Here is a 16,847-nt window from a genome sequence, read left to right as displayed (position 1 = left end):
AATAAACACAAATCGTGCCCCGGTTGTGGCTTGTCACCAATTCCCCATTTTGTCTGTTCTTCTCCGGCCGTTGAGTCTTTGTCTTACCAGCTGTTGGCATTTTATGTTGGGTTTTTTTTGAAGGTTACCTTATAGACCTTTTCTAGTCCTTGTGCCTCATGTCGGCGCAGTCTATAATCATCCCCTCGCTGCTGGTGCTTGGCTCTGAGATGTAGGAATGGCAAAGGCAATCCTAACACATTTAGAGTAACTACATGGTTTAACTACATTGCATTCATCCCCTTCTGTTTTCCAGGTTTATCCAGGAGATAGAGCACGCCATGGAGCTTGGCCCAACCAAGCAGTGTCCGCTCCGCGAGTTCCTCACCATGTACATCAAGAACATCTTCCTCAATCAGGTCCTGGCTGAGATCAATAAAGAGATCGAAGGCGTCACAAAGGCATCTGATCCCCTGAAAATATTGGCTAACGCGGATACCATGAAGGTCCTAGGTGTGCAACGGCCTCTTCTGCAGGTAGGAGCTGAGTGAACTGCCAATACGTCCCTTACTGTCCATGTCTAGCCATGACCTGGCTATATATATCCAAGGAGGAAAGGCATGGACTTGCTCAAGCGGGTCCAGAGGAGGGCCAGGAAGATGGTCAGAGGGCTGGAGCACCTCCGCTATGAGGACAGGCTGTGAGAGTTGGGGTTGTTCAGCCTGGAGAAGAGAAGACTCCGGGGAGACCTTAGAGCAGCCTTCCAGTACCCAAAAGGGGCCTACAGGAAAGATGGGGAAGGACTCTTTATCGGGGATTGTAGTGATAGGATGAGGGGTAATGGTTTTAAACTGAAAGACAGCAGATTTAGATTAGACATTGGAAAGAAATTCTTTACTATGAGGGTGGTGAGGCACTGGAACAGGTTGCCCGGAGAAGTTGTGGATGCCCCACCCCTGGAAGTGTTCAAGGCCAGGTTGGATGAGGCTTTGAGCAACCTGGTCTAGTGGAAGGTGTCCCTGCTTATGGCAGGGGGGTTGGAAATAGATGGTCTTTAGAGTCCCTTCCAACCCCAAACCATTCTATGATTCTATGACCCACAAAATTTGTCTCAACATAGAGTCTGTGGCTGCGATCTATTCCAGTGTCACGGCTAGTATAGTCTCTCCCCTTCCAGTCTCTGTATGCAGGTAGATACATACATTAAGCGCTCTCATGTTTTGCTTGTGCAAGAGGGTATGTCTCTCATGCTAAATATGTCAAGCTAACAGCAATCTTTGCATCTTGCCGGGCACACGCCATTATTAAAGCACCTTGTAGCCATCACGACAAACTGTTACCAGCTTTCTTAAACCCCTACCAGAGAAGTTTATTTTCAAGATTTTCAATAATGTGTGCCTCCCCTAGAAGTTCTGGGGACACTTGCAAATCATAGAGCCGTGTCATCGGACTAAAAACACGTGCCAAACTACCAGGAGGAGCAAAGATGGGGTCTGCTGCCTCCCAAGTGCAGCGTGTTTGCGATTGATGTGATGCTATTGCAGCGAGGCAGCTGTATTGCTTCCTCAGCCAGATAAGAGAGATTTGAGAGATTTGGCTTTGAAGTCAGAGTATTTATATGAGAAGTCTCTTTTGAAACAGCTTTTTTGAGCTCTAATGAGGAGTAGTGGTAATAACAACAAGTACAGTTCTCATCCCAACTACATGGGTAACTGGATAGTATGGAAGCCCCCCCAAAAATTCTGAATTATACGTGTTGCATGGGACTGAAAGGAATGAACTGACTTTCAGCTCTGACTCTTGTTGTGATTTGGGTCAAGCTCTTTTAATCCTTTTAAATTATTCCCTCTTATTTGTAAAATCATGTCTTCGGGGATGAATAATATTGGCAACGTTCTTAGGAAGTAACACACATCTCCCAAGGTTTATATGTCCGCTTTCTTAGTTTATATCTGTGAAATACGTGTAAATTATAATGATACATAATAATAGTAAGAACTATTATTATTGTTATTATTTGCGGGAAGTCATTAGGATTTTTGCATGTATTAGTGGTCACTAACACTATGTCTGGGTGCCGTGAGTATGGGATGGTTCTTACAGAGGCAAAGCAAAATTAGATTCCAGCAGAGAGTTTTCAGAAGTCTCTAGAGGGGAACAGCTTCCTTAGAAGGGGGGGGGGAAGTTTCTTTACATGGTTTAGAAAATCTCCATGAGTTAAAATGATGTTTTAGAGCAGCACAGCATCCCTGAACTATTGCCTTCCCAAGGTACAGCTTTACCAGCCTTCTCAGAAACTCAGTTATCAAAACCGAAAAGGGGAGGAATACAACGCGTTGTAAATAATTACCAACATAAATACTGTTTCAACCTCAACGTTCACGGAGCAGAAAGCCAACAGCATCCTGGCTTGTATCAGAAATAGCGTGGCCAGCAGGACTAGGGCAGTGATTGTGCCCCTGTACTCGGCACTGGTGAGGCCGCACCTCGAATCCTGTGTTCAGTTTTGGGCCCCCCACTCCAAGAGAGACATTGAGGGGCTGGAGCGTGTCCAGAGAAGGGCAACGGAGCTGGGGAAGGGTCTGGAGCACAAGGCTGATGGGGAGCGGCTGAGGGAGCTGGGGTTGTTCAGCCTGGAGAAAAGGAGGCTGAGGGGAGACCTCATCACTCTCTACAACTGCCTGAAAGGAGGGTGTAGAGAGGTGGGGTCGGTCTCTTCTCCCAGGTAACAAGTGATAGGACGAGAGGAAATGGCCTCAAGTTGAGCCAGGGGAGGTTTAGACTGGATATTAGGAAATTTTACTTCACTGAAAGGGTTGTCCAGCATTGGAACAGGCTGCCCAGGGAAGTGGTGGAGTCGCCATCCCTGGAGGTATTTAAAGGACGTTTGGATGAGGTGCTTAGGGACATGGTGTAGTGGTGGACTTGGTAGTGTTAGGTTTACGGTTGGACTCGATGATCTTAAAGGTCTTTTCCAACCTATACGATTCTGGGATTCTGTGATTCTGTAAGATGAGAAGAAGGCATTGCCCCAGGAGCAGGTTCTGTCTGGCTATCTCCTGTTGAGCCCTCTCGTGAGCTGAAGGTGGATTTGATGGCATTTGTCCTTTTTTTTTTCCCCTCGGCGCTGCAAAAGTAGCGCCGATCAGGTGCACGACGTAACACTAAAAATGCACGGAACGGTCATGAAACAAGAGCAGAGTATTGAAAACAACTTTAATGAGAGCAGAAGAGGTTTTGTAGGCCAAGAACTCGAATGCTTTGGCTGAGCGGGGACGGCAGGAGCACAGCAGAGAGAGGCTGCGCGGGGGAAGGAATTCCAAAGTACACCCTCATGGTGCAGTTATCTGCAATGCCGGTAATTCCTCACCATTGCAAGTGCTTAGGAAAAAAGAAATACGCTAAATCTGTGACACACGTAGAGGTCTCTCAAGACTTGATTTTCAGAACAGGGTTGAAAAAAATAAATTTAGGGCTGTTTTGCCTTCCACAACAGGAAAAGTAGCCGAAGATTGCAACTATGAGTTACAACAGAAAGCAAAATTCTACTTATTCACAGTCTGAGGAGTCTGTTGAAGATGTTATTTGAAGTTATTTGAGCTCTGGAAATAAATAGGTATATTCTGTGTTGTATTTTGTATTGTTTTGCCTTTCTTTTGTTTTCTCTTACGAGAATTAAACTGAGTGAGAACCCAAAGTCAGCCTGCGCAGGCGTCTGACCTTCCTGAGAGCTGAAAATACTTTATCGTAATATTAACATGCAAGCTTTGGAGCAGGACCATGGAGGTTGTTAACCTTACAAATTTGTTTTGGATTCTTAATGCGATAATGTATTTTTGTGGATTGTGGCTTCATTTGTAGCCATGAAAATGTGTTCTATAATATCAATATATTTTCTTAAAGTTCATTTGGGGTTGAAGAGTCAGAATGGCTTGGAATTTTCTTGTCCAGTTCCTATAATTTGTTTCTCATGATGGATGGAAATAATTTTGAACTGGAATTATTCTTGGTCAAAATGTACATGGTCAGAATGTCTGCCTGTTCCCGACATTATAGACGGGTAATTTTGTGCAAGAGGAGAAAAATTGCTGCCTCTTTGAACCAAGTCATCCAAATAGCTCCCTAAAATAATTTTATTGATTTTACATTAAAAGAAAAAAAAGGCTATTTCTGCATTGACAGTGCTGGAGCCTGAAAGTTTTGCCCTCGTCACCTCATGGGTACGATGAAAATATAGTGTGTAACGTGAATGAGCCTTGCACCTCTCTCCCAGCGCCGCGTTACTTTTTCCTGCCTCGTGTCATTCGTGGAGGGGTTCGTGGTTCAACCATCCCACTCCTTTCTATCCTGAAGATCTTTCTGAAGCTTCTGCGGCAGGAGCTGGCGCTGTGATTTGAACACGACTCAAGAATTTATCAGTTCCCACTGCACAGGCTGATAATAGCTGCTTTTTGATAACTATCAGCACATGTTTGAACTGAGTTAGCTTATAGATAAGAGGTTTTCTAGCATCCTATGCCATCATGTCCTCACAGATGAATCATCCGTTTCTGTAAAGATTATGCTTTAAAAAAAAAATTGTAGCTGCCCTTTGTAAATTTTATATTTGCGTAGGAGGATGGTCTTGTTTGCCATTCTTCCATCCTTAAATGTAAAATACCGCAAATCCCTTTCCTTTTAAGAGTGACTGAATAGCCATGAAACTAATTTGTCTCAAAATTATTCTGCATTAAACTTCATGCTGTAATTGTTTAAATCAATACTAAATTAGGCTACAAGCAGCTCGACAGCTTCTTATAGCCTGTTCTTGTACGGTTCATGTTGAGGTGATAAATCTTTCCAGCTAAGTGGTCACTACTAATACTGGCCTTAAAAATGTGTTGCCCTGTCTCCGTCCAAAAAAAAAAAGGACAAGTTGCTTTGATCTTTCCGCTCTATAGCAGCAGAGTGGGATTTTTCCTTTAAAGCATCAGTGTGACCGTTGTTTCTTACCGCCGTATTGTGTAGATGATGGGCGTGATGGTTTTCTGGCCAAGCTCCAGTGGCTGAAAATCCAGCGGAAAAACTCCTTCAAAAGTCAGCGTGGGCAGCTGTTTGCAGGATAATGACTTGCTGGAGGTAAATAGCCCATCGCCCGCACCGCTTATCCCGTGCGTGAAGTCACTCGCTTGTGACTTTCCAAGGAGACGTCACTGGTAGCTTTGGCACGCTTTCTCCCCGTCAAATTACTGGTTATTAAGAAGAAGAATGGTCACAGTGAGTGGCGTTTAAATGGCTCACCGGTATGATGGGTGCATGCTTTGATAGCGAGTGGATGTTATTATTTATTAGTGTAAACAAATTAGTTGTTTTTCCAGGCTGGCTTCCAACGATCAAAATCCATTAAGGAGCAGGCATGGCTGATCAATTGAGTTTTTCCCATTCAAGGACACGTGTGACTTTTGAGGCAGCACCTGTGGTTCCGGTCCTTATATTTCAATTTTTTTGCAGTGACACGGTGTCTAAAACGGTATGAAGTGCTTTGCAGATGTTTTCATCTCTTGCGTGATGTATCTGTTTGCATTGCACAGCCGAAATGTCAGGAGGTTAAGACCCACCAACTGAGTCCGTGGCTGAATTTCCAGCTGAATCCTCTTTTTCAGTTTGCAGTGAGAGACAAAATTATATCTCCGTGGGATTCTGAATCTCCCTATTGCTTTCAATATTTCTGTAGATAATTTTTCCTCTGGGGGGAACGTTTAGTGTGGTTACTGCCTTTTGTGGAAGCTTTTACAAGGCTCTCATGTAAGTCATCTGCAGATGTGTAAGTTCTCCACTGAGGCTGATCGTGGAGCTGTAAGTTATATAAAAGCAATTGCTAGCTTTAGGCAAACGGTTATGGCAGTGCTTCAATTTATTTTAAAAATCAAGTTTAACATGCACATTCAGTAAAGCCTAGGTAGGAGACGGCTTTAAGTGGCATATGGGCGTACTGCAGCAGCACGCCTTGCAGGCAGAATTATTTTCTTCTTCTCCGGATCTGGAAAAGCAAAATCAGGTTTCACAAACCATCCCACGGATGTGACTCATGTTTGACCTGAAGGAAACAGTCACACATTTGAGGTCTCTGCAGCCTATTAATCCCTGCAGTCATTGGGTGCCTCTTCCATAGGTAGGAGCGATCTTGCGTTGGAGTCAGCCAGAATCCGTATAACCCTCGTTTGTTCAGTGCTGAATCCAGGTTAATATTCCCCATCTCTCATGACCTGAGGCTCAACACCAAGCTGGTCTTGGGCATGTAGCTTCTATCTAGCACATATGAGAACCGCTGTCACATGTAAACAAAACTTTCTTGAGCGCTGGTAGAATCACAGCTGCTCTACCTGGAAGATGCTCTTTTAGAAATTAGCACCACAGAGACAAGTAAAAGCCTAGGTCTTGGTTGAAATTAGAGTTGGGTGCAAAGTGTCTTTGATCATGGTCCTACCTGAGACCACCAACTTGTTTTGTTCAGCTCAACAAGTATGTGTCATATGACAGCAGTTTTTGGCCCATACCAACCCAGATTGGATTTGAACTTCCTAAATGATGGGTTACCGTTATTTCCAGATCTTTAATAACCATTTTTTTAGTATTTACATATCCAGTATCGTAGGATTCTAATGATGTTAGTTGAAAGGGACCTCTGGAAGTTGGTTTCATCTGCCTGAACCTCTGGCCCAGAACCGAAGTCTGGTGAAGACCAGATAGGTCAGTCGTGGCTTTGTCTCAGTGAGTCTTGACAACTTCCACAGATGGAGATCCTCAGGGCAACGGTTCTGCATTACTCTCCTACTGGAAAGCTTTTTCCTAGCCAGAATTTTTGGCTGCTGTCCCTTATTATGTCACATGTATGATGTATAGAACAGACCAGGAGTCTTCATTTAAATCGCATATTATTTTTATTTCCAGAAATGTGAAGCCTACACACAGTGCAGCTTTCGCAGCTGTGTAAGGCACATCAGGTGTGAAGCAGAATAACTAATCCAGTGACGACATGATGGTCTTAGCACTTCTACCAGTGGTTGTATATTCTTATGGCTGATCTCTGGTTTCAATTATTACAGTGTTATTAAAATATACCTCCCTAGGGTCGGTCTAGCCACAGTAGTTGTGACAGTAGTAGAGATGAAAGCGGGTACGGAGGGTTTGTATCAATGAGTCTAGTCAAAAGATGTTATGGGCAAAACAGACCAGTTAATAAAAAGAGATGACCCAGACTTGTATCTCTTAGCAATTGCATTGTGCTTTTGATTAGTAAATCTTACATGTTTTTTCAATAATTTAATTTAATTGGCAAAACTTACTGTTCAAAGACTGCCTTTCGAACACGGCTTTATCTCTCAATCTGTGTCTTTGTAGTGCATCAGCCAACATCATTCCTAGGGTCCAAGAGCTAACACTTCAGGGTGAATTCAGGTCATTAGCTTTTCTTGCTCAGGGTTGTGTCTGCCAGGTTATTTTAGAAGATGACCTGAGCCAGGAAAGCTCTATTTCCAACCTTAAGCTCCGCGTCTGAGCAAAAGCGATGACCATTGCTCTGAACGTCCTTAGGAACCAGCAGCTTCAGGTTAGAAAAGCACAACCTCCTGAGTTGCTGGTGCTGAGAAACCTGGCTGGAATGGGGTCAAACATTGTGTTTGCAGGGTGGGTTGGAGGGTGCGGACTGGCTGCTGTCTCTTTTGATCTTTCTGCAGCAAGATTTTTTGGTGGACAAGCCGGAGAGAAGTAATGGTTTCCGACACATCTGCTGACAGGGACTGAACTGCATTAGCACTCTGTCAATCCCATCTTCTAAGAGATGCCTTTTTTGAGACCTATTTGACTTTACTGGCTATCAAAGGTATCCTCAGTTTTTGACCTGCATGGGAAGAGCAGCAGGCAGTCACGGGAGAGGTGGGTAGCTGCATGGCCAACACGAATCCACGGGGATCAGCTGCTGTAAGGGAGCAGAAGGGGCATTAATCCCCCGAGGTCACCCTGGGAGCTGGAATGAATGCGAGGAGAGGTCGGCTTTGCCCCTGTGCATGTTCTGTCTCTGGTTTTTCTGGTCATTAGTCTGATAAGCAGGACTCGAGCCAAAGTGGAAAGAGAAACATACTCCAATTCTCGCACGCTGGAGATGGCCTGGCAAAAAAAAAAAAAAAAAAGAAAAAAGAGAGAAATAAAAAATAGCTGTCACTGTCTTCTTGGCCTTGAAGATTGACATCTCACTAGCAGGTCCTGTCTGTGTCATTGCGATTCCCTTTACAGCTCCTGGATTAATTCTGTCTCCATAGATGCAGTATCTATTGAGCTGGTAGGGCTTTTATCCCTTTTCTTTCGCTCCTGAATTAATATGGGATTTTAGGGTGATGCAAGAAACTACATGCGTAGTCTGCTTCAGTCTTTCGCATTCTTTTTGGTAGGATTTTATTGTAAAATCCTGCTATCATCATGCATGCAACGATTTCTGGCTTGGCCAGAAGTCAACGGGAGCGTGCAACAATTGTAGAGAGGCTGTGGGAGATGCACCGGCGTGGTGCTGGGAATGCCTCCGGGATGCTGAGCCCATCAGCTCCCACTGCGGTCGGTGAGATGCCGAGGAGCATCCGTATCTTGCAGGATTAACCCTTCTAAGGGACCTTTGCTGTCGTGGCATTTACAGTGTTCACCCTCGCCCTGGACTGTGCGGCTGTTTTCAGTGGCAGTTCATCGAGTACTCGCTAGACGGGTAAAACCCCTAAAACTTCCCTGTAAGTTATGTTATTTTTAATTTTTTTCTTCTTGCAGTCTTTTTTTTTTTTTTTTCCTGAAGTTGGGAGTACGTATCTGCCAACAGGACTTGGTCACAGGCCTTGATTGATTATTTTAATTACCAAAACAGCCTAGACAGGCTCCTTCAGCAGTAGTATTGCACTCATAAATCCTCAATTTGCCTCACATGGCTGAGCCCACATGGCTGGTGTCAGAGACAGCCCCTCTTATCTTTCTGTCCAGAGGAGAAGCCATTTAGCTTGGCCACCCTCCGGTTTGTTTAAAGCTTAAGCTGCACATTTCTCATTTGCAACCTCGTTAAGCGTACGGCATCCGTGGCAGGAGAGCACGGGGCTGCGGAGGCAGGGCTGGCCTTCTCGTTAACCCAAGGGCGCTTCCAAAAAGCGAGTGCGCGGTCTCAGGTACAGCAACCGCAGAAGCGATACTTCACCCAGCTTTCCTCTTTCCCTCCAGCTGCCTTTTTTCCTAGGTGTTTCTTCAATTTTAAACCGGCGTTTTGACTTCGCTAGGGTTGTTTCTGTGATGGATGACCGGATCGGCAGTGTCCAGGAGGCTCTTGGCATCCGCCTGTGAGTACCTACACAGCCCAAGTCTGATGAACTGCGCTTAAAGGAGACCCGGAGCGCTCCCTCACCAGCAGCCCTCCGGGAGTTTCCTTCATAAGTATCTTTTCACTAGGAAAGTTTCATCACTTGCTTTTTCGAAACGCAGCCGTGGTAGAGTTTGAGGTCTTGGTTGGGCTTTTTTTGACTCTCCTGCACCCATTAGCTGAAGGTTGTGGCTCTCTATCACAACAGCGCAGATATTTTTTCCCCTCTCTCTGCTCGGTTTGCTTCGTGAATCCCAAAGCCAGTCTGTAACACAATCTCGTGCAACGCACTTTATAGATGGCTTCAAGAGAAGAAACTTGCCTGTGTTCTTGCCAGGCTCATTGAAAGTCACATTCATTTTTTTTTTTCCCCTTGCATTTGAAGCCTGGGCCTGTTTCATTTAGGAAGAATAACTCTAATTCCTAGTTTTTGAAATGTTTTCCTAATCAGAAGTGCTGTATGAGAAGAGCCATCGCATTTTAAATAATTGATGGCTACTTTATTGAGTTGTCAGCACTAATTCATCCTCCTTTTGAAGTGCTGGGATGTTCAAAGGAGTAATCCTTTTACAACGTGCTCATTTTTTGAAGAAAAGTTCATTTTTATAATTACTTTTTTTTTTTCCCCCACTGCAGAGTGTAATTGTAGCTGTGCAGCGAGGGGGAGGGATGAAGTACCTTCCAGCTCACGCCGGCTCTAAAATGCCTTTATTACTACTTTTGCTGCTAATTTCTCTGCCCCCCTCCTTTTGCAGAGCTTTAATTATACCTGTTTTAAAAGTGCATTTTGAAATATGACACCTAGTTCTCATAGAGAACAAAAGAGAGATTAATCTATTGTTAAAAGGAAAGGTAAAGAAGCTCTTTTTTTTTTTCTTTTTTCTTTTTTTTTCTGTCAGGGGCTGCCCCTCCCTGACGAGCAGCATTCGGTGGGAGGATTGCAGAGAAGTAGCTGTGATTTTGAAGGAAGGGACTTGTCAACAGGAGAATTAAAAAATGAAAAACAGATGCAGAGATGCTGCGCTCAGAGTATTCCTTCTCGCACGGTGGGTTTCCCCTCCTCCGCTCCGCTGGCAGAGAGGAAGGTTCTTGCTAGAGTGTATACACTTTGCTAGCAGTTTAAAGGTTAATAGCACTCTAAATTACATCTGGAAGAATTGAGAGAAGGCAGGAAATTAAAAGTTTCCCCTCTTGCTACTAATCTGTAAATAGGCCCTTTCCCTTTCAAAAAAATAAAATAATAGTTTCGCTCAGGCACACAAAGCTGTCAGAATGGTAATTTTTTTGCAAATGATCTGCTTTTGTGCTGTGATTTTTACTTTTTTACGTGAACTTCACCGTACAGAGGGTAAAAGCTTTTCCCTTGCGGCACCCATGCAGCGGCACCGTAAAGCTGTCGGGCGGTACCGGGTTCTGCAGCCCAGTTCTGGTCATTATGGGCCTGATCCAGGACTCGCTGGGGAATTTAAACCATTGGGATGGGCTCTTTAATTAAAATATTCAGGGACCTTCTGTCTCTGTAAACTGCTACATGGAGTGAAAATAGAGTAAAATGTTACAACTCTACGGGAGAGCCCTGCCCTGGGCTGTGTTCTATTTTAATTAATTAGGTGCTGATTATAGCTGCTGGAAAAGGTAAAGACAAGAGAGAATTGAAAAGCATTGAATTTGTGAAGATGGTATCCTAGATTCCGATCTCAGCTGACCTTGAAGTCAGTGGAGGTACTCCGGATTTCTTCCAGTGCGAGTGAGATGAGATCTATCCCATTAGCTCTAAATAATGTCTGTAGTCAGTCATTTTAAACACTAAAGGATAGAAAAATATCTGGTCATTCAGCTGCATCCGACTCCTGTTTGCATGAATAGCATCAGCCTCAATAACCTCTCGAGTCGCATGCAATTAAAAGAAAAACAGGCTTGAAAATGAAGGAAACCAAACATTCAAGCCTCCAAGGGAGCTCCAAGGCACTTCTAGCAAAAGGCACTGAGATTTCTCTGCTTCGCTGTATTTTTTGTCATCTAAGAGTTGTGTCAGAAACTGTGTTAAGGGCAGGTTGGTGACAGGTCGAACACCCTTCCTTGGTATCAACATGGCATTTCATATGGAATTCCTGCTCTGTTGTTTTCCATGGCACTTTATCGGCCACAAAATGAAAAAGATTATTAATCACCCTTCTCCCAGTTAGGCACTTCAAAATAGTGAAGGTGACCCATTTGCCTAAAAGTATTAGCTGCAAAAACGTACACGAGCTGGTGCATTAGAGCTCTCATCCAGGTGCTAGTCAAATCATTGATCTGAAAATAAAACTACGTCTTTTGGGGTTTCCTAGAGTTACTTGACGAACCGTTTCCCATCCTCTAATTAGAAACACGTTGGCTTTGCTGTTTGCGTTGACGCTGATACAATAGAGCACGGTCTGCAAGCCATCGGGGAATGGTATCGGGTCCCAGTGGGTGATGTAGGAAAATGGTGCCGTGGTGTAATAGCTGCACTTGCAGACTTGTAGGGACGTAGGTTTGGAAGAAATGTTTGGAGAAATCCATTCCTAGATTGGCACAGGTGATCTTGTTGTAGAGATCCCCTGGAAACAAAGCTGCCTCTGAAAGGTGGCTCTTCTGCTCTTACTTGCTTCTCCATTTAAAGCCCTTTTTCTCACTCCCAGCTTAAAGGTAGCAGCCAACATTGACCATTTATTTTGCGCCTTGGACTCCTGCTGGGTCAAAAGCGATGTTTTGACGTTCAGATTCATTCCTTTTAATATTGCTTGGTATTTGGGGCTTTTGATTTGATTCTTAGTTCTTCCTGATGAATTTGTGTGCGAGCTGTGCTTGTTTTCTGGTTTGGAAAGCCAGTCACAGCCTGCAGCAGTGTGCATAGGAGCAGCCAGAACATCATCCAGATTTCACCTCTAGTGCTCACTCTGAACTCTAGGAAGAGTGGCAAAGCAAATAACAATAACAATAATAATAATGATAATTCCTACATTGGTGGGGCTTGGGGAGTAGCCACATGCTTTAGAAAGGTGAATTTTCTTGCTTTTGCAGGTAGAAGAGTTTATACCACAACAGAGGTGTGGGTGTTGGGTGGGCTCCTCAAAGAGTTAACGAAAGGGCTGTCAAAGAGTGACCAACAGCCCGTGGCTTCCTAATTATCATTGCCTCTTCAAATCAGTGGACCGTGCTACGTTTAAGAAATGTCCCTGCTCAGAGCAACATCAAATGCTTCTGGCCGTCATGACGCTTTTTAGCCCTTCCTATGAACCATCTGCCAATAACCACTGGAAGGGACAAGGAACGGGACTTACAGCAATCGCCACGCCGCAAAGCAGAGACTGTAGTCTGAACTATCCAAAAAAAAACCAAACAAAAAAAAGAGGAAAAGAGAGAAGAGGTTAAGATTAAGCAGCTGATGCTCTGAAAATAAGAACCTGCTGTTAGATCGGGGAGGAATATCCATGACAAACGGACTCAGGCAAGCAGGATCTACCCGCTGTTGAGTGTAAACCAACAAATAGCTGGAGGGTGTCAGGGCTTACTTGGTCTTTTAGGTTCTTAAAAATAATTTGGCAACACTTGCATGGTTTGTCAAGCCAACAAAATCTCGTTTAATTGAAATGAATTGCCTGTGTGTATATAAATGCATATTGAAGTTTCTGTATCGCGGTCTCAAACCGGTCTCAAACGGGCTGAGCATCTCTTAACGCATTCTGCGTAACGCGCTCCGCGTTGCATTTCACAGCTGGGCTGAAGAGCGGCCAGAAAAGCTGCTTTTCATCAAGTCAGGTTTCAAGTGAATCACAGAATCACAGAATCGTATAGGTTGGAAAAGACCTTTAAGATCATCGAGTCCAACCGTAAACCTAACACTGCCAAGCCCACCACTACACCATGTCCCTAAGCACCTCATCCAAACGTCCTTTAAATACCTCCAGGGATGGCGACTCCACCACTTCCCTGGGCAGCCTGTTCCAGTGCTTGACAACCCTTTCAGTGAAGTAAAATTTCCTAATATCCAGTCTAAACCTCCCCTGGCGCAACTTGAGGCCATTTCCTCTCGTCCTATCACTTGTTACCTGGGAGAAGAGACCGACCCCACCTCTCTACAGCCTCCTTTCAGGCAGTTGTAGAGAGCGATGAGGTCTCCCCTCAGCCTCCTTTTCTCCAGGCTGAACAACCCCAGCTCCCTCAGCCGCTCCCCATCAGCCTTGTGCTCCAGACCCTTCCCCAGCTCCGTTGCCCTTCTCTGCACACGCTCCAGCCCCTCAATGTCTCTCTTGGAGTGGGGGGCCCAAAACTGAACACAGGATTCGAGGTGCGGCCTCACCAGTGCCGAGTACAGGGGCACGATCACTGCCCTAGTCCTGCTGGCCACGCTATTTCTGATACAAGCCAGGATGCTGTTGGCCTTCTTGGCCACCTGGGCACACTGCTGGCTCATATTCAGGCGGCTGTCAACAAACACCCCCAGGTCCTTTTCCACCAGGCAGCTTTCCAGCCACTCTTCCCCAAGCCTGCAGCGTTGCATGGGGTTGCTGTGGCCCAAGTGCAGGACCTTGCACTTGGCCTTGTTGAACCTCATACAGTTGACCTCGGCCCATCGATCCAGCCTGTCCAGGTCCCTCTGCAGAGCCTTCCTACCCTCCAGCAGATCAACACTCCCGCACAACTTGGTGTCATCTGCAAACTTACTGAGGGTGCACTCGATCCCCTCGTCCAGATCATTGATAAAGATATTAAACAGAACTGGCCCCAGCACAGAGCCCTGGGGAACCCCGCTTGTGACCGGCCGCCAACTGGAGTAAACTCCATTCACCACCACTCTTTGACCCGGTCATCCAGCCAGTTCTTTACCCAGTTCTTTACCCAGTGAGGGGGAACAAGTCCTCCTGCTGATTTTAACAGTAAGAATTCACCAGGACCATAGCACTGGAGATATAAAGAGCTGGTTGAAGTTTTGAAAAGGAGATAAAGACTTGTCAAATCAAAATGTTGATTTGGCAGTGAGCTAACACAAAGAGTTTAACCCAGGAGTTGATATGCTCAGGCAGGTACGTTTGGGTGTCTGGAAAGATGTGAGCTTCCCAAATAAACTCCATTTTTGATATAATGGGAATAAGAGCTCTTGAACATTAAACAATCCAGCCTTGAAGAGAAGACATTTAACAGCACCTTCACTTTTGTTTTGCTGAACGTTGGTCTTAGCCTGAAATGTTTTTATAACCTTTAAAAAAAAGAAAGAAATTGCCCTAATGGAGCCAAGAAAGCAAAATCCCGTGATAATCTGCAGCCAAGTTAGCGCTCCAACTCCTTTATACATGAATCGGAAAGGAAAAGTTTTGGGCAGGGCTCAGACAATGATGCCAGATCGGTGGCAGCATGAAGCCTTCCAAAAATGGTCTAAAATACATATGTCTTTATCTTTTCTCTTACTTATTTATTTATTTATTTATTTACGGTAGCTTGAGCTTGAGCCCCGAGGCACTGAGCTGTGAACGGTGGAGGAAAGAAGAGGGGAAACGTGTGCGGATGGTATTGGGAGGTTGTCGTTGGAGTAGACATGAGGGTTTGAACCTCCTTGAGATCTTCTCCAAATATTCAGTGATGGGCTGGTTTGAGCCACCCTCACTTCTGTGCAATGCGCCTTTCCCCTGGGCTGTTGCCCCAACGGTATTTTTACATGGGTAGCAGCTTGGCTTTTTTCTTTTAAAGTGCATTTCCACCCTGTATCATTTGGCACTGATCCATCTTTAGGTAATGAGAGAGGTTGTTTTCTCTCTGATGAGGAAAATTATTTCAAATGTTTTTCTTCTAATAGGTTAGCAAGTGTTGAAATTGCTGTAATGAAATAATGACAGGGGAGCATCTCCCCGTGAGTTTACTGTCGTGGTGAAAAACATGCTTCTTGACAGGCTTTGGGTTTTTCTTCTAGGTTTATTCCCTTGCACTTGCTCTTTTGCTTTGCTCTTAATAATCAAACAGCTCTTGAAGGTGTAGGGTGGCCTCAAGGAAATACTCTTTAAGTCCAGTCTGTCTCCACTAGCTGGTACCGTCCACACCAACCTCAGCTACCAGTACCAAATCCGTACTTGTCCACTTGCTTTTGCAAGAGATGGTACACATCATTGCCTCCTCCCTTCCCCTTTTCCTTCCCTAAACCCCCAGTGACTGGTTAGAACTTGTAGCCATGACATAATTTAAGGGTATTTATAGGTCATTCCTTACTTGCCTTCTTCAGTTGCATCATTTCTTGCAGGTGTGGTGGTAGCACAAGGCTTCAAGAGAGATTTGAATGAAGGTGGGGGTGACCTGGCTGGACAGTGGAGGATTTTCCATGCATAAGAAATCATAAAAATCCTCAAATAATTATACTGGAAATAGATAAATGACACGTTCAAGATGAGTGTTGATACCAGAGGAGGACACAACACAAAAACAGGCAGCGGTTTAGTGGCCAGGATGGAGTAGAGCATGTCTGGTCGAGGAAGCTGTTCAGGTCCCATCCCTACCATTGATTTATTTTGTGCGTTCAACTTTTTTGAGAGGCTACTACAACTCAGCTCCAGGTTCAGATTGTGAGATAATCCTTTCTCTTTTTGCGCTGGGCTCTGGAGGAATGGAAGGGAACTCGGGAAACACCCAGTCGGAAAGTTCCTGTCAGCACAGGCAAGGAGCAGGTATTTACAGAGCAGCTTGACAGCTGAATTTGTTGTACAAGCTCAGGTCAAAATCAGCTTGTCTCGGGGCGGGGGTTGCATCTAATTCAAGGTGCTGACTTGGGGTTGCATGCATTGCTGGGAAAAAGGAGCTGGTTTTAGTTTGGTTGATATTCTAACCGTGGCTTCATGGAGCAGGTCAGTCTAGACAAGGTCTGACGCATGAAAAAAAGTTGTGGCAGAAGTTTGTGGATCTATCCTTAAATCTTCGCTTTTGGAGATGGACATCCACAGGCGATGGGGAGGAATAGAGGATAATTTCCAGAGGCAGGAGTGGAGAAGGGCAGTATTTGGGAGCTGACAGCCTTCTGCCGTTGGACTTTCAATGAGAGCATCCTCTCCAGAACGTGCTGTTAGCTGTCCAAAGCCTCTTCCCTGCCTCATCTCCCGCCTCACTGAACACATCAGACAACAGTAGGTCCACAACTGCTTGCTGGACCCGTATCCTTGCAATGATTAAGCTTAAAGGTCATTTATTATGAGAGTTAGTTCATGCCCCCAGAATTATTTTTTCATTTAATTGCATAATAAAGCAGGAGCGGTCCATTTTTAAGCACCTTTATCCCAGTAAAAATAGCAGTCAGGTCGCAATTTAAAGTATTTTTCACTTTTGTGATCTGTTCTGTTCAATCAGATAACTGTCCGTATCTGCTCTCTCTTAGCTTTCCCCTTCGTTTATGATCGCATGAAGCCTCCAGCATCCTTCCTGGTTTATTTTTGTGTATCACGCTCTTAGGAAAGGAAAATGAAAATAGAAGGAGCAGAGAAAACGTGAATACTGTAATTGCTTT

General features: G+C 44.7%; 1 protein-coding gene across 1 annotated transcript in view; it reads left to right on the top strand.

The window, feature by feature from the left end:
- The window catches only part of EXOC4 (exocyst complex component 4), a 558,486-nt gene that overhangs the window by 301,149 nt on the left and 240,490 nt on the right, over positions 1-16,847 (top strand). Inside the window, exon 11 of the mRNA XM_075515833.1 lies at positions 296-515. Within this exon, the coding sequence (XP_075371948.1) occupies positions 296-515 (220 nt within the window). The remainder of the gene's footprint in view (positions 1-295; positions 516-16,847) is intronic.

The sequence above is a fragment of the Mycteria americana genome, chromosome 1, assembly GCF_035582795.1.
Source record: "Mycteria americana isolate JAX WOST 10 ecotype Jacksonville Zoo and Gardens chromosome 1, USCA_MyAme_1.0, whole genome shotgun sequence".
Taxonomy (NCBI): domain Eukaryota; kingdom Metazoa; phylum Chordata; class Aves; order Ciconiiformes; family Ciconiidae; genus Mycteria; species Mycteria americana.
This window is presented reverse-complemented; position numbering and strand designations above follow the sequence as displayed.